The sequence below is a fragment of the Myotis myotis genome, unplaced genomic scaffold (genome assembly GCF_014108235.1).
Source record: "Myotis myotis isolate mMyoMyo1 unplaced genomic scaffold, mMyoMyo1.p scaffold_m19_p_11, whole genome shotgun sequence".
NCBI classification, from domain to species: Eukaryota; Metazoa; Chordata; class Mammalia; order Chiroptera; family Vespertilionidae; genus Myotis; species Myotis myotis.
Window position 1 is genome coordinate 53,377,994 of NW_023416315.1, and position 24,628 is coordinate 53,402,621.

Genomic DNA, 24,628 nt, shown 5'->3' on the forward strand with positions numbered 1-24,628 from the left:
GTGGAGTTTTTACATGTTGTCTTTTAAGTTTCACAGAGGAGTGTTCACAAATGCATTTAGGTGTTCTAATCCTCTAACAAAATGATGACTTGTTAAGTTGTTCTTACTGTCTTTTAGGTGATTTTCCTGTTTCTTAACCTAGTTAGTAAGTTTCGGCAGGGTTGTTTTGATTTTCATAAAATTACAAATAGCTTTGTCTTTTATAATTATAAATGTTTTTACATTTTCCCTCCTCCCATTGCGTTTTTTTTTTTGGGGGGGGGGGTGTTGTGGGTCCTCTGTTGGATACCTTTGTGGTTTTAAATAGTAACACTGGTGAGCATCTTGTAACTTCTTTCTTTGTACAATTAAATTGTACCCTTACCTTTAAGTTCTATTCCCTCTTCTTATCTAATCTTTACTTTTATTTTTATGTAGTCAAGATTGAAATTAGTTTTGAATTTTTTATTCATTTCCCATCAAGACTTCTGATTTTTTTAATTGGATATTGGGTGGGAGATAATACATATTAGTCTATCTACTATGTTGAAGCCACTGGTTTTCATTTGAGTGTATTAGTGTGTAAGGCAGTTCTCATACTATGAATATGTAAAAGGTTTACTATTTTAAACAAGAGAGTAAATAAGTTGATTCCTAAAAAGATTCTTGCAAGTTTTGAAATCCTCTATGATGTTTTACTTTGCAGGTACGGAAAACTTTTTTCACCTTAGCGTTTTGTGACTTTTGTCGAAAGCTGCTTTTCCAGGGTTTCCGCTGTCAAACATGTGGTTATAAATTTCACCAGCGTTGTAGTACAGAGGTTCCACTGATGTGTGTCAATTATGACCAACTTGAGTAAGTAATCAAAAAAGATTTCTATCTACCATTTTGCATTTAACTTTTCTGAATGTGAAACTAGTATGTCTTAGAGTCTGTGGAAATTTTTTGTCCAGTAGAGTTGTTACAGGGAATTTTTTTTTAAGTGTATCTGGAGAGTAGTATGTAGTATAGCCTGTATTTTACTCCAAAATTGTATTTCTGGTTCAGCTACACATTTCATTTATGTTTTATATTCTCTTTCAATTAATAAAGATCCCTTACTCATAGAAATCACTTATAGGTAGTTTTGGGGAGGAGAGCAGTTGTTGTTTCAATTAAGTTAACTATTATATTTTTGGACCACAGATCAAAGAATCTGATTCTGTCAGCTATTTTGTAAATTCTGTTTCTCTCTCTCTCTTCCTATCTCTATATCTCTACCCCCTTTAACCCCACCTGCACCCCCAATTTATTTAAAAGTGATATGTAAAATCTTTGTACCTAGTGTATCTTTTTCTAAAATTTTTATTTGCTTTTTATGCTAGAGCTTCTCTAACAAATTAGACTAAGTCTCTTTTAAAAATCTTTTTGTGTGTTGTAGTTGCTGCTGCTGTTAAGGTGTTACTACTTTTCATGATCACTTGAGCAAATAGAATTCAACTCTGTATTTTAAAGTATATTATAATGATGTAATCTGACTTTGCAATAGTTACATTTTCTTCTAATTCCTTAACATAAAGCATGATTTTTCCCTTCTGATATGTAGAAATTTGCTATATAGAACAATTGTTTTAGATTCTGAGCTTGCCTTTGAAAATGCAATTTAATTTTTAAAAATAAGCCTAAAGCACAACTAATTTAATTTAACAACCATTTCTAAAAATGGAATTTGATCTCCGATATTTCTGTTAACTCTATAATGTATTCTGATGTATGAAGCTTCTGGGTTTTGCACAAGTTAGGTTTGTTTTGTTTTGTTTTTGTTTTTGCCTCACAGTTTGCTGTTTGTCTCCAAGTTTTTTGAACACCACCCAATACCACAGGAGGAGGCCTCCTTTGCAGAGACTACCCTTACATCTGGATCATCCCCTTCCACATACTCCTCCGATTCTTTTGGGTATGATTTGACTCCTGCTGTTCAGTGGCTTGCTATTTGAGCTGGTTTCTTTTGGATCTTTGGTTTACTATAAACTTTTTCAACATCTGGATTGTAATAAACTTATTTTATTATACCAGTTAGGTTTTTAATATGCATTTGGTATAGATACATGGGATTTAGAGTCCCTGCCTTGTGCTCATCACTTTATTGGGTAATATCAGATATAAAAGTACAAGACTTCCATTTAGAATCCTAGCATTAACATATGAGACAGTGGCAAACAATAAAAATAATATATAATTAAAATCTATAGTTTATGACACAGTATTTAAAACTATGTGATAAGGACAAATATTACCATGTTTACAGGAGAAAAGGATAGTGAGAGAGAGTAGTCAAGATAATTTAATGAAGAAAGTGGGATTTAAATTGGACCTTGAAGAATTCTAAAAATCTGAATTAGCCTGGGGAATAAAAGCCTGGTGATTGGGAGGCAGGAAGGGGGGAAGAGGGGAGGGGCAGTTAGAAATAGCATAAATAAAGGGAATAGCAATGGCATGTTTAGGAGATAGTGAAGAGAGCCTAATCTAAGTGGAGAAGAAGTATGTGTAAAACTAGATTAGAGAGTCTGGAATTTACACTACACATAAGAAGGAAAAAAAGAACTAAAGTGTTTTGAGCAGAGAACTAACCTGATGAAAATGGTTTTAAAGAAAGAATCACTTAACAGTGATATACAGATAGATTGATAGAGAGATGTCTATTGTAAAGAAGGCCAACTAGGATGCTGGTTGTGAAAACAGTGAGAAGCAATGAAGACTTGAACTGAAGTAGTAGCAGCATACAGAAGGAATGGATATTCATAATATGTAAAAGAAAAAATTAATAGTATTAATTAGTTGTGGAGGATAAAGAGGTATACATAGTCATCCACATATTCAAATTTCCTACTAGGAAAAAAGATGATGATGAGTTTAGAAGATGCTGGTTTGCTTTGAAGCGTTTCTTACACAGGTCTGTTTACTCCTTCCCTATGGGATTTGAGAAAGTATAAATTATACTCTATCTGGAAGCATACAGTTAAAAATAAGTCTCCACACAGCATTCTGTTCTAGACTATTCTAGAGATAATTAATTAATATCAGAAATATTTGTCAGTTTTAACCCTACTTCTTCTCATTTTTCACAATGTAATGCTATTCTACCCAGAGATATTTAAAAAATAATAAGTTGACAGTCAAAATAGGCCTATAATTTTTATGAAGCCAACCTTTCTGGAGATGTAATAGGCTAGAAATTTTAGCAAAAAAACTTGTATTAAGGAGTAGATGTATTTACTTATTTTGGACAACATAGAAGATGCAACCACTATGTTCTTTTGACAGGTTGTAACAGTTACCCCCTTTGGTGGAGTCATCTTACACCTGCTGTTTTTATCATTTGTATGCAGCTGTATATTTTTAGGAGAGCAAATCAAAATATTATTGTTTTGATTTTTAATTAATCCCTTAACTATGACATTTACTCCTGACAGATTCTATAGACTGTGATGCCTTTCTAATGTCAAGTCCCAGTTCTGTGAGCAGAGTTACAGAATATCATAATGAAATTAGCATGGCCTCTCTGAAAGTTATTAATGGTAATGATGAGGACATTTGCTTACCAGTGATGGGAATGCTAGTTTTAAATTAAGAAACCATTTGCCTATGCCATAGGTACTTCATTCATAGTAATCTGAAGTAGATTCTGGTCTTGAGAAAATTATGGGGAAGATGTTTAAACTTTTGTTTTCCTGATGCTTTTCTGTTACAAGTGTATAGGGATTGTCTGAAAAGACAGATGCCAATTCTGTTCTATATCAGAATTTCTTTGCATTTTGTTAATAGTCTGGTAACAATCATGATGGTCGTGAAACACATACAAAAATAGATGTAACCAAGACATATTGGAGAAGTGATGCATTGCCCAGTTTGGATAAGAAATTAGAGGCACCCACTTTTCTACTTTTAAAAAATTCTTTGGAATGTATACATTATTGAAAAGGCAGCATTTTAAAAGTTGCATATCGCTGAACAGAGGTAGTCACTTTGCCTCAGAATTTTTAATATTCAAGATTAAAAATGAGACCTAAAGTAACTGATAATTTACTGAAGGGTGTTAAAGGTAAAAAAAAAAAAAAAAAAAAAAAAAAACAACTTATTTTTTATTTGGTACTATTTTAAAGAGGTTTGCAGCAAGATTAAGGTAGACATATCATGAGGTGAAAGCCAGTTTGCTGACTGCCAACATACTTTACATGGTATAAATTGCCTTGGTTTTAGTAAAGAATTGCTAGCATGGAAATTCAATTTTATCAATTCCCAGAAATGATGAGAGAGAGGGATATACTGGTTCACATTAACCAGAATCAGAAAACACTAATTTAGAATGCCAGGTAATTCATTTCAGTGAGAAATAAACCTGTTGTGTAGACCAAACTTCTTTTGTTGGATGGACCAACCCTCACCCTACTTTGAAAGATATTTTATGTGAAACCAAATTATAATCAAAAGATTGTTTTTGTTAAGGTTGGAATTAGGACAAGGTTCAGATGTTCATGATATCAAGATATAATAACTTGAAGTGTTCTCCTAAATTATAATACACTTGCCTTCAAGGCTAGATAAATTGACTTTGTGGAACAGCGCATATCATTCCCTGGGTGGTGTTAGATACCAGCTGGAAAATTATATTCTTCCTGGCTTTATGTAATAAGTAGATATCCTTTTTGTCTAGTATATCCATTTTTTTCTTTATATATCATAATAAAACTTACCAGATTAAATCCAGGGTTTGTTTTTCTTACTTCTGGACTAATATCCTTTGCATATATATTTCTAATTTGATATATGCTACATATTGCTGTCTTAATTCACTAAGTTTCAAGAATGAGTTGCTGTCACTTATGATGTCATCAAATCAGTTATATTAATTAGTCTATCTTGTAGTTAATTCGGACTTTTTCTGTCTTCAAGTCCTAACTTAATGTATGCTATTGCCTTGAGATTTCAAATCAGCCTATATATAATAGCTTTATAAAAATCTGCACTTTCCCAAACTTAAAAAAAACACTAATATTGTCATTTTTACATTCTTTTACCTGCTCCCAAAATCTTTTAGCATAGGGTGTACATTTGGCTGCCTAAAGCAAAAGTAAAGACAGCTCTGTCACAAACGAAAAATTTCTTAACAGAATAAAGAGACCAGTGGAGCATGCTAATTTTCCTAAATGCCAGTTTTATCAGTCTTTACCTATAATTTTCATTAGGCTAATACTAATATTTTTAAAGTACCTAGCATTTTATTATTACTTGGATTCATTTAGTTAATATGAATAGACAAAGTGCATATTTCTTTCCCTATCCTTAATAGTGTGCTTCAGAGAAGTAAACTATAAACTGGGTTGATTTAGATTCTGTTAACATGCTCTGTCCTTAAGGTTTTTGTCACTGTTTGGCTTCTTTGCTTCTTCAAACCTTTATTTCTTTTCTACTGTATGTCTTTTCTTCCTGTTCTTCTTTAAACCCTCTCCCCTCACAAAATATCTTTTTTAAAAAAAAAAAAAAATATTTTATTGATTTTTTACAGAGAGGAAGAGAGAGGGATAGAGAGTTAGAAACATCGATCAGCTGCCTCCCGCACCTTCCCTACTGGGGATGTGCCCGCAACCAAGGTACATGCCCTTGACCAGAATCGAACCTGGGACCCCTCAGTCCACAGGCCGACACTCTCTCCACTGAGTCAAACCGGTCGTGGCACAAAATATCTTTTTATCTTCACAACATTGTCGTTTTGGCTATGTCTTAACCACTAAATAATACTGATTAATTAGAGTTTGCATAAGATGAGGTAGAATGATAACCAATCTGAAGAGAGGCTGTTAGCACTGAGTCATTCATTGGTCCTGATGGAGCTCATCTTATTTTTCAAGTGATTCTCACTTCCCAGCTCCCTTGGATATCTTTCTGAGGGGCATAGACTTCTCACAGCTATTTACAGTCTGTCAAATCTTTAGTGTGCTCTGTGATTTACTTTGGGGACAGTGATGAGAGAGACTTTTTATCTGCAGTAACAAAATATAGACCTCTCTGTAACCTATTTTCATGGCTTCATCAAAAAGCTATTTTTAAAAATATTTGCTTTAGTGCTTAATGTATATGATTCTTACATGTCTGTTGTGTCAGTTCTTGGGCATAGTACTAGTAAATATTCCAAAACATAGGAGACTGATACTATAAGGATCAGGATCAGCTTTTGAGTTTGGAAATGATCATTTACTGTTGTTCAGGATTTTAATTCACCTCTTGGATAGAGTAACAGGTATATCTTTCAGGTCCTGAAATACACATGCATATTCTCAAAATACTTATAATTGCCTAATACTTTCCTTAAAAATGTCATTTTAGTAACTTCAACTATCAAGGAATGGAAAAGGTTAAAAAAAAAAAAAAGGCAGGTTTTGTTCGCTCAGTCTCTACCTAGAGCAGGGGTGGGGAACCTTTTTTCTGCCAGGGGCCATTTGGATATTTATAACATCATTCCCGAGCCATACAAAATTATCAACTTAAAAATTAACCTGCTATATTTGGTCAAGCATTTAATTAACGTCTTGGCAGGGCCAGACCAAATAATTTTTTGTTCCTTATATGGCCCACCCCACGGGCCAGACGTTCCCCACCCCTAACCTAGAACATTCTTGTGTAACTTTAAAAGACAAGAGTTTCTTCAGCTGATTAACCATAGGCCATTTCTAGCCATTTGTAGGTTTCCCTGGAGTTTTCTGGCTAAGAATCAATGTTATCATTGATAGTCCCTGGAGGTAATAGTTGAAGGCATATCAGTTTTTTAAACTAATACTTTTAAAACCCATTCCTGCTGGATTATTAATGCTTTATTTTAATAATTTTATTTGAGAATATGAAAACAAGGAAATCTCTATATTATCCATTTTTTTAATGTTATTATCTCTATAAAGTTGCTCTGAATCTTATCTTCAAATGACTTGATTTTTCCAGGCCCCAAATGCTCACCAGTCCGTCTCCTTCAAAATCCATTCCAATTCCACAGCCTTTCCGACCAGCAGATGAAGATCATCGAAATCAGTTTGGACAACGAGATCGGTCCTCATCGGCTCCAAATGTGCATATAAACACAATAGAACCTGTCAATATTGATGTAAGTATCAAGCATTGTTAGAACTAAAAAATTCAAGTGTATTTTTCTGCTACAGTTCTAATATAAATCAGAAATAAGTATCATCTTTCATTAATCACAGTAATAAGTGATAGACTTTTATGAAATACAGATCAGAAAAGCCTTGCCATCTTCTCTGATGGCATTAAATGCTTAACTGGTACCAAGTTACAGGCTTATTCTGATTTTTTCCCCCTTAAGACACCACCAGTCCTATTTTCATTTATTTAACAGATAATCCACTTGGCCATTTTATGATAAAGAAAAAATAAGAATACAGTTGTAGGTTTTTTCATTAAATCAATTTGAAATCTTTACCTAAATTTCTATAACTTTGTGTTAAATAACCCTAAGGACTAATCATTGCTTTATGTATTCAACATGTAAAACTACCTTATCTTTTTTACTTTATTGAGTATACCATTGTATTCTGTTTCTATACACATCTTGACTTGGGTATATTTTTTTAATGTAAAGTTTGTCATTAAGTTTTAATCATTCATTGTTTAAAATGCATCATCTCTGGTTTCATCATCATATATTGTAACCTCACCTCTTCAGTTATTTTAACCACCTTCTGGCTGGTCACTCTTGACATTTTTACTTTCCTATATTATCTTGCACACTGTAATTTAATTATGTACATTAGTGTCAATTCTTCAATTAGACCTTAACTTCTGGACAGCAGAAACCATTCCTAATATAGCTCCTTTGGCACCTATCTTAGAACTAAATACATAATAAATCATCAAAAAATATTTGTTTCAGTAAAAGAATTAGAAAATAAGACAGAGAAAATTCCCTGTAATATAGATCAGGAGGTCAACAAACTTTTCCTTAAAGGGCCAGATAGTAAATATTTTAGGCTGTGGGCCATGTGATTTTTAATGACAGCTATTGAACTCTGCCATTGTAGTGTGAAAGCAGCCATAGACAATGCATGATAAACAAATGGATGTGGCTGTATTCCACTAAAATTTTATTTATAAGAATAGATGGCCAGTTCATTATATTTTGCCAGTCCCTGATATAGACAAAGAGAGGAAGAGGAGAGAAAAAAGATGAAGCACACAGGATCAGTCCAACAGGACTGGTTCATTTAATTGGTCATCCCAATAACTGAGTTACACAGAAGAGGATAAAAGTGCCCTTGCTGTCTGAGCTGTGTTGGGCTGGGACCCTTGGAATAATCTTGGAATTAGATATTATGTTCTTCAGAACTTGTGCTTTAGAATAAAGAGGATAGATTATCCTTAATCTCTGTAATCAATAACGAAACAGAAAATCCACAAGGTGTTTTTGGGTTTGTTTTTTGCTTTGGAAAGTAATTATATATATTTAAAAAGGAAATTGAAACTGTGTAAGCAGGGTCCTGGAGTTAATGAGGTGGTTATATGTGTTAGAAGTCAGGTTGTTCTCATTATACAGGCATTCCTTATGTGAGTCCTCATAATTACAAGGTGGAATAGAGAAGCAAAAATTGTCTTAACAGGAAAACATACTAGTTTCCACTCGAACATCCCTTGCCATTTAATATCAGCCTGCGTCCCAACCCCTTTACATTAATATCCAACATTTCAATGAAAACATAATGCAAACTTATTTCAAATCTGGCACACACACAAAAAAAGATTTTAAGGATTTTATGAACACTGTAAAAAGTGACTGGAGAACTACTCAAATCATATAAAGCCATTGACAAATACATAGAATTAAGTCAGTCTAGGTAATAAAAGAAAACACAAAATTCATAAGGATGACAATATAATAGGCTCTTTAAATGAAAATTATTTCAATATCAAAGGATTGCCCTATCTGGTTTGGCTCAGTGGCTAGAGCAGTGATGGCGAACCTATGACACGCGTGTCAGAGGTGACATGCAAACTCATTTTTTTGGTTGATTTTTCTTTGTTAAATGACATTTAAATATATAAAATAAATATCAAAAGTACAAGTCTTTGTTTTACTATGGTTGCAAATATCAAAAAATTTCTATATGTGACACGGCACCAGAGTTAAGTTAGGGTTTTTCAAAATGCTGACACGCCGAGCTCAAAAGGTTCGCCATCACTGGGCTAGAACATCGGCCTGTGGATTTGAAGGGTTCCAGGTTTGATTCTAGTCAAGGGCACATGCCTGGGTTCAGGCTCAATCCCCAGTAGGGGGCGTGCTGGAGGCAGCTGATCAGTGATTCTCTCTCATCACTGATGTTTCTGTCTTTCCCTCTTCTTTCTCTCTGAAATCAATAAAAAATATACATATTAAATATCAAAGGATTGAAAGAGGCCCTTGTGGGGTGAGGGGATAGACGATGATGGGGGGAGGGGGTAAAGGATCAACCAAAGGACTTGTATGCATGCATATGAGCATAACCAATGAACACAAGACAGTAGGGGGGTGAGGGCATGTGCTGGGGGCTGGTAGCAGCCTGGGAGAGGTCAATGGGGGAAAAAGGAGTCTTGTGTAATACTTCAAACAATAAAGAATTTAAATTAAAAAAAGAAAGAGGCCTTTGAAGGGTAGAGTCCCCTAAAATTATTTTTAAATATATTTTTATTGATTTCAGAGAGGAAAGGAGGAGAGAGAGATAGAAACATCAGTGATGAAAGAATCATCTATGGGCTGCCTCCTGCACACCCCCTACTGGTGATTGAGGCCGAAATCTGGGCATGTTCCCTGATGGGGAATCTAACTGAGACCTCCTGGTTCATAGGTCAACACTCAACCACTGACCCACACTGACCAGGCTAAAAGTTTTATTATTAAAATGACTATTATTCTGGTGTAAAAGATGAACTTGAAATTAAGAATTTCAATTTGTGCTATCATATAAGTTTGATATTATGACCAATAAAAACTTTATTCTTTCTGTATTTATTATAAGAATTAGCATATTTTTGAAATTATAACTTAATGTAAAAGAAATAAACCTTATTATAAATTTTAATTTTATTTTTAAAGAAAAATTCCCAAATCAGACTTTCTTCTTACTTTTTACTGTGATTTTTTTTCTGTATTTTTATTGGATTCATTTTAAGTGACCTTTTCCTAATACTAATTTTCTCAGTAAGGTTTTCCTCAATCTAGTTAGATTGGAATACAAAGGAAGAAAGATGTAGGACAAGGGAATATGGGAGTAAACAGATAATGAAATAAGAAAACAAATCTTATTTCTAGGTTATGTCTGTTCTCAGAAACTCAAAATTGTAACCTTCATCTTTACTTTCAAAACAAACATTCTTTAGACCAGCGATTTTCAATCTTTTCCACCTCATGACACTCATAAGCTAATTACTAAAAATCTATGGCACGCCAAAAAAATATATTTTTTTGCTGATCTGACAAAAATGTAGGTACAATTTTGATTCATTCATACCAGATGGCTATTGTGTTGCTGTTGTCATTTTTTTCATTTGACAATCTAAGGCAATGGTTCTCAACCTGTGGGTCGCGACTCCTTTGGGGGTCGAACCACCCTTTGACAGGGGTCGCCTAAGACCATTGGAAAACACATATATAATTACATATTGTTTTTGTGATTAATCACTATGCTTTAATTATATTCAATTTGTAACAATGAAAATACATCCTGCGGGGGGGGGTGGGTAGGGGGTAACGTGGGGATAAGGGCACATATGTAATATCTTAATAAAAAATATATTTTAAAAAAAAAAAGCAAATACATCCTGCATATCAGATATTTACATTACGATCCATAACAGTAGCAAAATTACAGTTATGAAGTAGCAACGAAAATAATTTTATGGTTGGGAGTCACCACAACATGAGGAACTGTGTTAAAGGGTCATGGCAGTAGGAAGGTTGAGAACCACTGATCTAAGGGAAAGAGGTCAGTATTTCTGATTAATCATTTGTAGCATGTTTTATTTTATTTATTTATTTTAATTGATTTGGGAGAGGGGGAGAGAGAGATAGAAACATCAATGAAAAGAGAGAATCATTAATTGGCTGCCTCCTGCATGCCCCCTACTGGGGATTGAACGCACAACCCAGGCATGTGCCCTTGATGAGAATCGAACACGAGACCCTTCAGTGCGCAGGCTGATGCTCTATTCAGTGAGCCAAAACCAGCTAGGGCAGGAATAGCATATTTTAAAAATTCTTGCGACACACTTGTTGAAAATCGCTGGTTTAGGCTATGTTGCTTTATCTCTTATTGTCACCACTATTCTGTTCTCTTAGGCTTGAGCATTTGGAGTGTCATCCTTATATCTTGCATTTTCATCCTCCCCTATAATTAGTCATAATCTATCACCTTTTCCTTTTGATATGCATCCAAGATTTGTTCTTATTGCCACCACCATTTGGACCCATATTTATATTTCATTTGAACCGCTTACTTTACTACATTACTCTCCTAAATGGATTTCCTGCCAGTCATTGATTTCTCTCTCCATTCCATTCTTTATGCTACCACCATATTAATTTTTACACCTTTATCATTATCTCTTCCCTTGTTCGAAACTGTCATTGACTTCCCATTGATTGCAAGATGAAATGTAAACCCTTTAGCATTTTTGTTCAGGGTCAATCATTTCACTCAGTTTCAGTTGTTATTTACCATTTATTTTTCCAGTAAACAAGACTTAATATTGACTCTGGGATAGACACTGTGTTAGAATTCGGAATTAAGGATGAATTAGCACACAATCTTTGCCCTCAACAAAGTCATAATCTAATGTATGAATCATGTAAAAATAAATAATCACAAAAAATATATAATGATAGTTTATTGAAGAGGGTAATAAACTCTACCTGGTTGGATCTAGGAATATATGGCAGATATGAACAACATTTAAGCCAGGTTGTAAAAGATGAAAGGGTCGGAGTTCATTAAATATACTAGTTGGGGTTTTAGGAAGAAAGGGCATTTGTTAAGGAAATAGTATATGCAAAAGTATGAAAGTACCTTTACATAGAAAGTTAGTGAGACCCCCCCCAGGATTTTATATTTATTGGTAGCTACACAACACCTAGCACCTTGTTTGCAGATCTATGAGTATTTGTTGATAATTCTATAGAAAATGTTGAAGGCTTTATAGGATACATTGAACATGATAGAAATACTTTTGTAAAGAATTTACTCTTTGGTTTTGCCCATAAACAAAAAGCTGCCTGTTTGCAAAGAGCCTCTAAGCCTATTTAGAGACATTTAGGACCATTCAATTCCTCACGTTTAAGTTATATTGGGCAAACACATTAATCTAAGTTCTGCCTATTAATACCCAAATTGCATTGTGTTGGCAGAAGACTCTTCCCCTCACCCTCAACCTTGTCTGTTGTAAAAAAGCTACATCTTAATGACAGATTTTAACAAAACTCTTGTTTGAGTCATTTTTGTTTTTGTCCGTTTAGTGTGTCTTTACACATCATATTTTTATTACTGTAATCAGGGTACATTTTTTATTCTGTTTTTTATTATATTGTAAACATTTCATGATTCAATCTTTATAATTATTTTAGTAGCTGCATAATACTCATTAAATTTATACACCGTAATTTACTTAGCCAATATGTCAATAAGCCTAGAAGAGGGAAATAATTATTTCTGATTTTTTAGTATGGTGAATAATGCTGCACTAAACATCTTTGTGCATATCATTTTTTTCTTCTGAATTATTTCCTTAGGAAAAATTCCCAGAAGTGGAATTACAGGATCAAAGGGTATGAACATTTTATGGCTCTTAATATGTGCCAGTAGAATTTTTATAAGAATTGATGCAGCCATTGGTTTTGAATGGCCTGAAATGGATTTCAACATTTAATCAGGACTAATAATCCCTTCAGTATAGGATTAGGTTGCTTCAAATTTTGATTTTATCATTTTCACTAGCTAATTTCATATTTTTTCTGTTTTGTGAAGTAATTATCAGAGTTATTTTAAATTAACCTTTCTGTTTATGCTTAGTGGAAAATTCAGTGTTGTTATTACTTTCTTACCACATGCTTTGAATAAAATATACATTACTATTTATTTGTAGGACTTGATTAGAGACCAAGGGTTTCGTAGTGATGGAGGTAAGTGGTGATTTCAGTTTTTAAAAACTCAAGGAAAAATGCAACTGCTTTGCTGCTTGTCTCCTTTATATTTGCTTCTTTCATGAAACACAGACACAGAGAAAAATGTGTAGAGAAAACCCAAATTTTTTTTGTCTCCTTTAGTATTTATCATTTATCTCTATTAAAATTTTAACTAATTTATAACATGAATAGAGAAAAAGAAGACATTAAAAGGGTTCTTAAATGTACTACCTATGATTTTAAAAGGTTGTCAAGGAGAGATTCTTAGTTATTTTACCCACTTTATTGATTCCAAACCCTCTCCAAAGCTGGAGATGCAAAATTTCTTTTGGAAACCTCCACCAATATTTAAATATTAAGCTTAGAATCAGTTAAAACTTGATTTTTTAAAATCATTCTTAGAGAATCCCTTGGATTGCCTGTTACAACTTCTCAATTTGATAGATATTGTCAACTATTTCCCTCAGTCTTCTAAAAGGGTTTGAAATGTACATCTTACATAATGGATCCCTAATAAAGAAGCCCAGTTGCCCTTTTTTGTCCAGTAAATAAAATAAGCAAATAAGAAATTAAATTGAGATTTCTTATAGAATTTTTATCTGACTTTTCACTCTAGCACCCAGTAAAAATAGGGGGCATAAGAAAACATTGCATAAAAAAATTCTTAAAAATTGCATAATTTAAATAAGAATTTACCCCCACATAATGTTTTTCCAAGAGATGGTATTTGAAACTGTCTTAAAGTTTTCTTCTAGATGATTCTCCATATTTACTTTTTCAGCTGTCTTCTATCTAATAAGGAAGGACTGCAATACTACTTACCTTGGTTAGAGTTGGTCTCTTCACTGTGACCTGCTTTGTCTTCAAAATGTCTAAGCCCAGTCTCAAAGATATTTTATATTGAACATTGTATAAACCATCTTTTGTTGTGTTTCTGTGTACCTGTGAAGCTACCAAAGTAATAACTCTGCATTAAATACTCTAGACTTCATATTTACTATAGTATATAGTTATAAAAGTGTTTTTTCTGTTTGTTATTCCATGAACCCTCCAATTAATGTTGCTGCCAGTTTGACTTTCATATGTCTTAGTAGCTGTGGCTTTTGAAAATTTTGCCCAATACATCCAGCATTTAAATGTTGCCATCATTTTAGCATCACAAAGTTAACTTAGTTTTAAAAACTGCCTGCTTAGTATCTAAAATGAAGTGGCATCTCTTGTCCTTTCTTCTGAGTCATTTTTTTAAAAAATCATTGGGATTTTGAAAACAGTGTTTTAAACATCCAGAATTATTTTGTGAAGCAGGCTTCGACTCATCTTATTTATTCCCCATGACTTCTTTCATTTCTTCTGTGTGTCTGTCTTCCTGTGTCTGCCTGCCCCTCTCTTTCTCTTCTAACAGCCCCTTTGAACCAGCTGATGCGCTGTCTTCGGAAATACCAATCCCGGACTCCCAGTCCCCTCCTACATTCTGTCCCCAGTGAAATAGTGTTTGATTTTGAGCCTGGCCCAGTGTTCAGAGGTAGTTGGGCTCTTCTTTCTTGTTTTCACCCAAAGCAAACTAAATATAAACTACAGCTACTGTTTGTGCCTCACCTTCACAGCGTGTGTTTGTAAGTGTGAGAGTTTTCAGTACTAAATTTCTGCTTGGCCTGGCTGGAATGCTCTGAATGTGCTTGTCACACATACTCACTACCACAAGCTTTCTGTCATAAATTTTAAAAGCAAGAAAAGTCTTAGATTTCCATCATGTTTTTTGTTGCATTACTTTTTGGTCTTGGTAACTTCTTAAACTCAGTGGGTGGCAATAAATAACGTGGGAGGGGGTGTCCTACTTGAATTCCTTTTATTTTAATCTATTTACGTGGTCACCTTGATGACTGTTAATACTTGTTATCAATTTTTTTGGTTTCTAAAGAAGTAAAAATGGAAATGGAAATCCCTATTATGAGATTTTACTAGACTTTTGCCTTTATTTTTTCTGTATTATCAGCAGTGTCCTTTTTTAAATGTAGGACTTGTATATTTTATATTATATCAGAGGTAGGGAGCTTTGAAAATATTTTTAATGTATTTGGGATATTTTGGCATACTTCAGGAAATTTGAGGATTGATACTTTCAGTTATGCCTTAATCTGAGAAAAAAGCAGTATAATTTCAATCTCCCATTTTATTTTGCCATAACTTTAATTAGTAGTTAAACTGATTTTTTAAAATAAAGTCAAAATTGAGGCAGGAGTTTGCTATAAATAGTTTTAAAGAATTTACTGGCTTTTGCTAGTGTCTGCCAGTTATTCTGAACATAGTGGTGGTGTTTCAGATTTTTGCTCTCAGTCCAGCTGTTTCTCAGAAAATCCATAGAATGGACTGGAATTCATACAGGACCAAGTGGCGTAATTTATTAATATCAGTACAGTACTAAGTAGATCAGAACTGGGAGGCCTGGGCTAACAGTTAAGGCTTTATGATATTGAAAATTATTAATAGAAGGTAGAAAATGGATTGTGCTCTAGTTAATAGACATTCCATTTTCTTTTAGAAATTTACAGATGAGATTATGGCAATTTCACATGGTAGGTAACCTGTGATGTAATAATGATAAAATTTCTACAGAGATTTAAATGTTGCCATTGGTATCCCTGTTTGAAAGATAGTGACTGCCGCTTTCCAAAGAATAGTAATATTTTTTTAAAATTCTCTTGAAGTCTTTTTGTTTTGTATGTGCAAATATTTTTTGATATCTCAGTCCTACTTAACTGTACTCAGGCCCTACTAGGAGTCATTGTCCTGAACTACTCTGAACAAGGTACTGTACATGAACTTAGAATTATTGCCACTGAGCCAGCATTTGGAAAAGTACCCATCCGAAAGTATGCAACCCTGCCAACTGAGTCCACTTTCAAAGAATACACCCCGTGGACTCAGTTGACTGATAGAATATTTCCATTTGTAGTAACTTGGCTGAGATGCCATATCACTTACTTTGCTCTCACTTATAAAGGCAGTCAGGGATTATTCAGAGAAGCTTGAGAAACCGCTGGCTTTGTTGTATACAGGCAACATATCATATTTGTTTCCTAGACTAAGACTTCAGGAACTGATGAAACTGACCAGTGTCTCTCACTCTTAAGTAGTCTAGTATGTGGTGTAGGATTTTTTTTTTTTCAATGTAGTGGCTAATATGAAGAAGCCAAATATTTTCAACATTGTGGCCATTAGAATATGTTTCCATTTGGGGATTTCCATCTTTTTTTGTATTATATTTTTTATATTGACTTATATTTGCTGAAGCAACAAAATAAAGGTTTTTTTTTATATAGGCTGTTAAATTGATTTTGCTTTTTTGATTTTTTAAGTCAAAGAAAAAGAACCTTGGAAATATTGTTTAGTATTTATCTCTTATTTTAGAGAGATTCTTCTTAGAAAATGCACCAATAAGCAAAGTGTATATCTGTAATCAGATGTTTCAAGGGTCATTAAATTGGCCAGAAAACTAAAAGAAATTATAGTACTAATTACCAAATGAGGCCCCTTTTTGGCCTATCCTTTCTAAAAGTTCTATACTTGAACATGCACTGTATTTTTTAAATAAGTCTAAATCTCCCCACACCCTCTGCCCCCAATAAATAAATTAACATGCTTGATCTTCCTTTAATGGATACATTTTTCCTTTCACTAACATAGGGTCAACTACAGGTTTATCTGCCACCCCCCCTGCCTCATTACCTGGCTCACTCACTAATGTGAAAGCATTACAGAAATCTCCAGGACCTCAGCGGGAAAGAAAATCATCTTCATCCTCAGAAGACAGGAATCGAATGGTAAAAGTATATGATATCTTTATTCTTCTGTGTTCTTTATAGAAGTCAGAGCCAAATCTAATGTCACGTTTAGATATAATATGTCCGTATGTGACACAGAATTCCCATAATCAAATAAAATTAAGAGCTGATAATTGTTTGCTTAAAGCATATTTGCACAACACAGATTTATGCTCTCAACTCTAATGCAATTAAGTTAAAGGTAGTTTCAAAAGAGTAAGAATACAGTTGACCATTGAATAACAAGAATTTGAATTGCATGGATCTACTTACATGCTGGTGTGTGTTTTTTTCAGTAGATAGACAGTTGGCCCTCCATATTCCCAGGTTTTGCATCTGTGATTCACTGGACCAAGAATTGAAAGCAGTATTGGTCCTGGAACTAATCCCCAACAGATACCAAGAGACCATTATAGTGAAGTTTTGGGAGAAATCAAAAGTTATACACCAATTTTCTTTCTTTCTTTTTTTTTTTTTTAATATGGAACGCTTCACGAATTTGCGTGTCATCCTTGTGCATCCTAATCTTCTCTGTATGGTTCCAATTTTTTAGTATATGTGCTGCCAAAGGGAGCACTATACACCAATTTTCCACTGCTCTGGGAGTCAGCACCCTTAAGCTCCCCATATTTGAGGGTCAACTGTAGTGTTCTCTTTTTAAAATAAGGAAAAAGGGGTAAGCCTAGTATTTTAGGAAGCATTATTAGGCATATATGTTCTAAAGCAGCAGTCGCCAACGTTTTGGACCTTATGGACCACCAGTGGCAACTGCTGTTAAAGGGTTTATCTGAAATTCAAATATTTACCAAATGATATTCTTTCCTATTTGAAAAAATAACTTTCTGCTGCACAATAAATACATATTAAAAACTAACAATTTAATCTTAGCATTAGTGTAGTAATAGTATATGTTGGATAGGTGGATTCTTTACCCTACCCTAGTGATTGTATATATTGACAGTTTTTTAAGAGACTGGATCAGATAAGATATCTGAGGAAATTTAGCACTGACTAGAAGAAAGTAAGGAGGTAAATTATGAACAGTAATCATAGTATGTTCATTTAAAATTTTGGCCTTTGGAGCCAAAACTAGTCGCAGATACTTATATTGCCTGTTAGTAGCCTTGAAGAACTGACTTAGTTCTTCAATTTAAGTTCTGTATTACAAGAATTATACTTCTATTATTCTTCCAGAGTGTGTGTGTGTGTGTGTGTGTGTGTGTGTGTGTGTGTGTGTATGTTTAATGTCCCTTTCACACTCAGACACAGGGGAGGATGTAATTAGTGTGAAACAAGGTTTTCCCTTTTTTTTGTTTGCTTTGGATTGACTTTTGCACTATTTTTATCAAGAAAACACTTGGTAGACGGGATTCAAGTGACGATTGGGAGATTCCTGATGGGCAGATCACAGTAGGACAAAGAATTGGTTCCGGGTCATTTGGGACAGTCTACAAGGGGAAGTGGCATGGTATGTATATAGTATGGTGACCTTGTCACAAGTTATAATAATAGGAAATATCTAATAACTTTTATTTTTTAAAAATCAAAGGGAGTATTTGCTTTTTGTATCATTAAACTTTTTTTATCATATCCAAGAGTTATTAAAGATTTCTAACAAAAATTATGGAAAATAAAAACTGGATTCATAGCCATCGGGTCTCCTATCATTATATTAGCTACAGTTTTTAAAATGTATTTTTATTGATTTCAGAGAAGGAAGGAAGAGGAAGAGAGAGAGAGAAACATCAATGATGAGAGAGAATCATGGATTAGCTGCCTCCTGCATGCCCCCCACCAGGAATCGAGCCCACAACCTGGGCATGTGCCCTGACCAGGAATCGAATCATGACCTCCTGAGCCACACCAGCTGGGCTTAGTTACAGTTTTTAAAGATGATGATTCTCACCTGGCTGGCGTGGCTCAGTGGTTGAGGTCATGGTTTGATTCCCAGTCTGGGCATATGCCCAAGTTGTGGGCTGGATCCCCAGTGTGGGGCATGCAGGAGACAGCTGATCCATGATTCACTCTCATTGATGTTTCTCTCCCTCTCCCTTCCTCAGTGAAATCAATAAAAATGTATTTAAAAAAAAAAAGAAAAAAAGATGATTCTCCAGGGTAGCTAATCCCCAAGATGTTTTTTCTTTGATAATTTTTCTGCTTATACTTTTACTAGAGGCCCAGTGCACAAAAATTTATGCACTCGGGGGGGGGGGGGGGCGGGTACCTCAGCCTGGCCTGCGCCCATTTGCAGTCCAGGACCCCTTAGGGGATGTCCACCTGTCGACTTAGGCCCACTCCCCAGGGTATCAGGCCTAAGCTTGCAGTCAGACATCCTTCTGGCAGCCAGGGATCCCTCAGGGGATGTCCGACTAAAGGCTTAGGCCCCCAAGGGAGCTGTGATGAGGAAGCTGGGGTGACAGAGGGGCCATGCTGTCCCGCCCCACCGCCCTGGGTCGGGTCGCACACGGGACGCCCGGGCAGGCCGGCTGATCACTGCTGCCCTGCCAGGCCGCCCCAGGTCGGGTCACACACAGGATGCCCGGATGGTGGCCGGGCGGGCCGGCTGATCGCTGCTGCACCGCCCAGCCTCCCCGGGTCGGGTCGCACACGGGATGCCTGCCGCCCCGGGTCGCAGATAGCAGGCCCGGATGGCAGCAGGGCAGGCGGGATGGTGCTGGCCCGCCCTGCCTGCAGTATGCAAATTAGCTGCCATCTTTGTTGGTGGTTAATTTGCATATCACGCTGATTAGCCCATGGGAGGCATAGCGAAGGTATGATCAATTACCATGTTTGTTTATTATTAGATAGGATTTGTATTATAAACTACAAGTATATTAAAAGTGTACTTACAAAAGGAAGAAATGGAGTGAAAACATAAAAAAAGTTCAGCCTCACTAGTTATCAGAATTGCAAAATCAAAAAATAGGAATCATTATTTGCTTCTCAAGTGGACAAAGAATTTTTTTAAATTGGTCATAATTAGAGTTGTGATTATAATGCTGCTGGTGGAAAAAGAAATTGCTACAAATTTTCTGGAGAGAAATTTGGCAATATGTATATCAAGCCAATAATTCCATTTGTAGAACTTTATAATGAGGAAGTAATTGGACAGGAACAAACGTGTGTGCAAGTACATTAATTAGAGATTTAATATTAATGAAAAATGGAACTAAATGGAAGTGCCCATTAGTAGAGTATTATATAAATACGTTGATAACCTCCATGTATGATTATATAGAAATTAAAATAGTATGGTAGATTTATATTTATGGCTATGGAAAGGTGTCCGTGTTATATTAAACTTTACAGAGCAGCATGTAAAATATCCCATATTATGGTGCTACATGGGATTATATATAACAATTTTTAAAATGATCATCAGTATTTGAGTACATGTCTTTTTAGGTTATCTTTTCACATGAATTCATAAATATCTGTACTGATACATTTAAAAGCCTAGTAGGATATACATCAATATATTAATAATGTTCATTTATGTGTGTGATATGATTATGGGAAATATTTTTTCTTTATTTCTTCAAAATGTTTAATTTTTCTACTGTGAGCACTATATAACTTTGATAATCAGGAAAAATAAGTTAATTTAATTATACTGAAGTATAATATACATAAAAGTGCATGTAAGTGTTCAAGTAGCTAAAATATCACAAAGTAAACACATCTGTAGTCAGTAAACAGAACATTACCAGTATTGCAGAAATCCTCCTCATGCCCTCCTCCCCCAAGGGCAACCACTATCCTGGTTTTAGCAGAAATCTAACAGTATGTATTCTTTTGTGACTCACTCCTTTCACTCAGCATTGTTTATAAGATTCATCTGCATTGTTGTGTGTAATTGTAGATCATTCATGATCTATAAAACGATTCCTTTTTCTATCTACTATGTAATGAGAATTTTAATAGTTTCCAGTTTGGGCCTATTGCAAATGCTGCTGCTGTGAACATTTTTAGTTCAGTCATGTCAGTTGATGAGCATATTTGTCCATTTTTGCTGGCTAAATATCTAGAAAAGAATTATGGGGCCACTGTATATGCATATATTCAGTTTTAGTAGATACTGCCAGCAGTGTTTCAAGTGGTTATACCAAGTTGCACACCCACTGGCAGTGTGTGTGAGTTCTACCTGTTTCACATAAAGTTTTTTTGTTTTTTTAAAATATATTTTATTGATTTTTTTACAGGGAGGAAGGGAGAGAGATAGAGAGTTAGAAACATTGAAGAGAGAGAAACATCCAGCTGCCTCCTGCACACCCCCTACTGGGGATGTGCCCGCAACCAAGGTACATGCCCTTGACCGGAATCGAACCTGAGACCCTTCAGTCCACAGGCCGACGCTCTATCCACCAAGCCAAACTGGCTAGGGCAAAGTTTTTTTTAAAAATAACTTGCCTAAGCAAAGCAACAAGTGATCTGTAGATTTGAAAAAAATGTTAAGTACTCTAATAAAGAAGTTTTGTAGTTTTCTATTTCAGCCTAGCTCCATTTGACCTGTGATTTTTAGTTTAAACATTTAGTCAGTACACGTGTCTATTTTAATATTGTTAAGTAACCTGGAAAATACCATGGGTACTTAACTGGTTAAATTAAATTTCCAGATGAAAAACAAGGTTGGATATCTTTTTTGGATTGGTATTTTGAAATATCAGTATAAGAGTGTTATTGTTGGTTTAGTGTTAGCCTTAGAAAGTTAATGCAATTAAGGAAGGTATGATATAATTTATTTCATAAGTTACATCATAAAGCAGTTTAATAATGGTGTGGATTTAAGGCTGTGGTAATTCATGAAAATACACAAGAGTTTTTAATATTTTTAAATCTTAAAAAATAGAATGACATTTGGATTGACAATTACCTCATAGGTGATGTGGCAGTGAAAATGTTGAATGTGACAGCACCTACACCTCAGCAGTTACAGGCCTTCAAGAATGAAGTAGGAGTACTCAGGTGAGTTAGTATGAACTATTGTTTTCCAGAGACAGTATCTTCTTTCATTCCTGTTTTCCAGTGGTTGCCACTGTTTGCTATACTTACTCAAAATGGATAAAAAGAGTTTGAGTAGATTTTAACTTTAACCATATTCTTTCAAGTGTTATGCAATATTATATTGTACAGCTGATAGGAGAATTAAGCTTAGAGTGGATTAATGTAGTATTCTGATTATGAGAAATAATACTTCCACTTATGTAAATAATACTCCCAAGATTCTAATCTTACCAGAACACATTTAGATATTACATCATGCCCTGGAACTTGAGGAACATTAACAAACTGCAGTATGTATAGGCAAGGACAACTAAATGGGGGCGATTCTAGAACTGCAGGGGGGGGGCAGTAATCAACAGAACTGAGAATACTGGGTCCATAGAAAGCTCTTATGTTCCATAGAGTAAAGACTCTTAGTCCAGAGAGCAGAACAGGGAAGCCAGTGGGGAAGTCGTAGGAAAATGATTCTTAACCAAAAAATCTAAAACCAGAACCACTTAAAAAAAAGGGGGGGGGGGTAGAAATAGTGATGAACTTTCCATAATTGAAGGTATTTAAGCAACGTCTAGTTGCCTGTTTAGTATATTTAAAAAGATATTTCTGAAAAGAGTAGAATGTTAAACTAGACAATTACTAAAGTCTCTTCTAAATTTTTCCTTCTTTTGCCTTTTTCAAAATACCTTTTTCTGACAAAATCTTACTGATAAGTAGACTTCTTTGGCCTTTTTAAAAGATTTGCTGAAGTTTATCGACATTTAGTGTTTACTTTCACATTTTTTTTTATAGGAAAACTCGACATGTAAATATTCTACTCTTCATGGGCTATTCAACAAAGCCACAACTGGCTATTGTTACCCAGTGGTGTGAGGGCTCCAGCTTATATCACCATCTCCACATCATTGAGACCAAATTTGAGATGATCAAACTTATAGATATTGCACGGCAGACTGCACAGGGCATGGAGTAAGTTCCATTCTGTTAAATATCTTGTAAATTACTTTTGAAGACCATTGAGGGTGTTTTAAAGATTTCAGCTGATAATCTTTGGGTTGTTTTTTAAATCACTGTCTAACAACATATAGACACTTTTAACTAATGGCTTGCAAAATGATACTAAGAAATAAAATAGTCTGTTTTACAGTCTTCAAAACATACAAAGTATTTAATAATAAATATGTGACTGCAAATTTATGTTCTGCATGCAGTGATTTAGCTAAGCAGTAATGGTTCAGGAAAAAAAAAAGGCGAGCAAAAGACCACTAAAAATCATTAGCAGTTATAGAAGAATATAAAATAATTCTTAGTTATTCTTTCAAATTGTTTTCTCCAAGTTCCCATATTTTCATTTGCATACAATAAAGTAAAATGAAAATCTATATTCTGGTCCTTTGTGAGGATTTCAAGTTGAGTTGTTCATATCCACTGAATTATACTCTGTAATTTAAGAGATAAAAGTAACTTTATAAAATTTACCATAGGCCAGAATTTGAATCTGTTCAAATCTGAAAGGTTATATTAAAAATTTTTAAGAGTAAATCATAGCAAATACAGTGAACATTGTGAGAGAGACAAAGCTTACTCCCCATCCCCCACTTCCACCTCCCTGCTCCAAGCACACGCCCTCCTCAGGGCCTTTGTACTTGTTATTTTTCTCTTTGGTATACTCATGCCACAAATATCCATGGAGCTTTCTCTCCATGTCTCTCTTCAAATGTCGCCTTTTAATAAAAGCCTTCTCTGATCACCTTACATCAGCGATTTTCAACCAGCGAGCCGATTTTCAACCAGTGAGCTGCAAGAGATTTAAAACATGCAATACCAAAACATGCACTGACCTCTTTTCCTTTAGATTGTCCAGTAAAAAAAGTTCAGCCAACACAATAGCCATTCAGTGTGAATAAATCAAAGTTATACCTTTGTTTTTGTCAGATTGCAAAAAGTATACTTTTTGGTGTGCTGAAGAATTTTAGTAATTAGTTTATGTGTGCCATAAGATGAAAATGGTTGAAAATCACTGCCTTATATAACTAACTAATATTCCTACCCCACCCTGTCACTCTCTGTACCCCTATCTTTGTTTTTGTATTTTTAACACCCAACTCCATATGACATATTTGTTTATTGTCTGACACTCCCACTAAAATAGAAGCTGTATGAGAGCAGGGGCTTTGTTTTGTTCATTGTTTTATCCCTAATGCCTAGAACAGGGCCTGGCCTATGATAGGTACTCAGTATATATCTGTGAAATAAAAAATTAAGAAGGATTAACTGAGTATTATTGTTAAGGTCACCTTTTAGAAAAAAGAACCCAAATCCTTCTCATGCCAAAATTGAGAAATGTCAAGGAAAGGAAAAATAGTCCACAAAGTAATAAAAGGATATCAGAGGGGAAAAGGCCTTTGCTATAAACAGAGGCAGCAAAGAATAGTTATGAAAATTATTTTTAGAAACAGTGATGGGGCAGTCAAATGCCAGTATTGATTAAGACAAGAAATGACAGTAGAGAAGAACACTATCAAATTGGAATAGTTCTGTAGTCTGGGGAATAGTCGGTGAATGGAGCAATATTTTTCCATTGCTTTCAGTTTGGGATCTGTAAGTGTAAACCCTTGAAGTCTATTTATCTACTCTG

General features: G+C 34.7%; 1 protein-coding gene and 1 non-coding gene across 5 annotated transcripts in view; one reads left to right on the top strand and one right to left on the bottom strand.

Moving 5' to 3' along the window:
* Window positions 1-24,628, top strand: part of BRAF (B-Raf proto-oncogene, serine/threonine kinase) — a 147,497-nt gene that overhangs the window by 78,566 nt on the left and 44,303 nt on the right. For 3 of the 4 annotated variants that reach the window (XM_036328536.1, XM_036328537.1, XM_036328540.1), the window contains exons 6-13: window positions 686-834; window positions 1,796-1,915; window positions 6,952-7,111; window positions 13,132-13,168; window positions 16,856-16,992; window positions 18,343-18,460; window positions 21,873-21,957; window positions 22,783-22,959. In XM_036328536.1, the coding sequence (XP_036184429.1) occupies window positions 686-834; window positions 1,796-1,915; window positions 6,952-7,111; window positions 13,132-13,168; window positions 16,856-16,992; window positions 18,343-18,460; window positions 21,873-21,957; window positions 22,783-22,959 (983 nt within the window). The remainder of the gene's footprint in view (window positions 1-685; window positions 835-1,795; window positions 1,916-6,951; window positions 7,112-13,131; window positions 13,169-16,855; window positions 16,993-18,342; window positions 18,461-21,872; window positions 21,958-22,782; window positions 22,960-24,628) is intronic. The other variant, XM_036328538.1, reaches the window with a different exon arrangement.
* LOC118666656 lies at window positions 17,468-17,569 on the bottom strand. Its single transcript, XR_004971013.1, has one exon. It is a non-coding gene; the product is annotated as a U6 spliceosomal RNA (small nuclear RNA).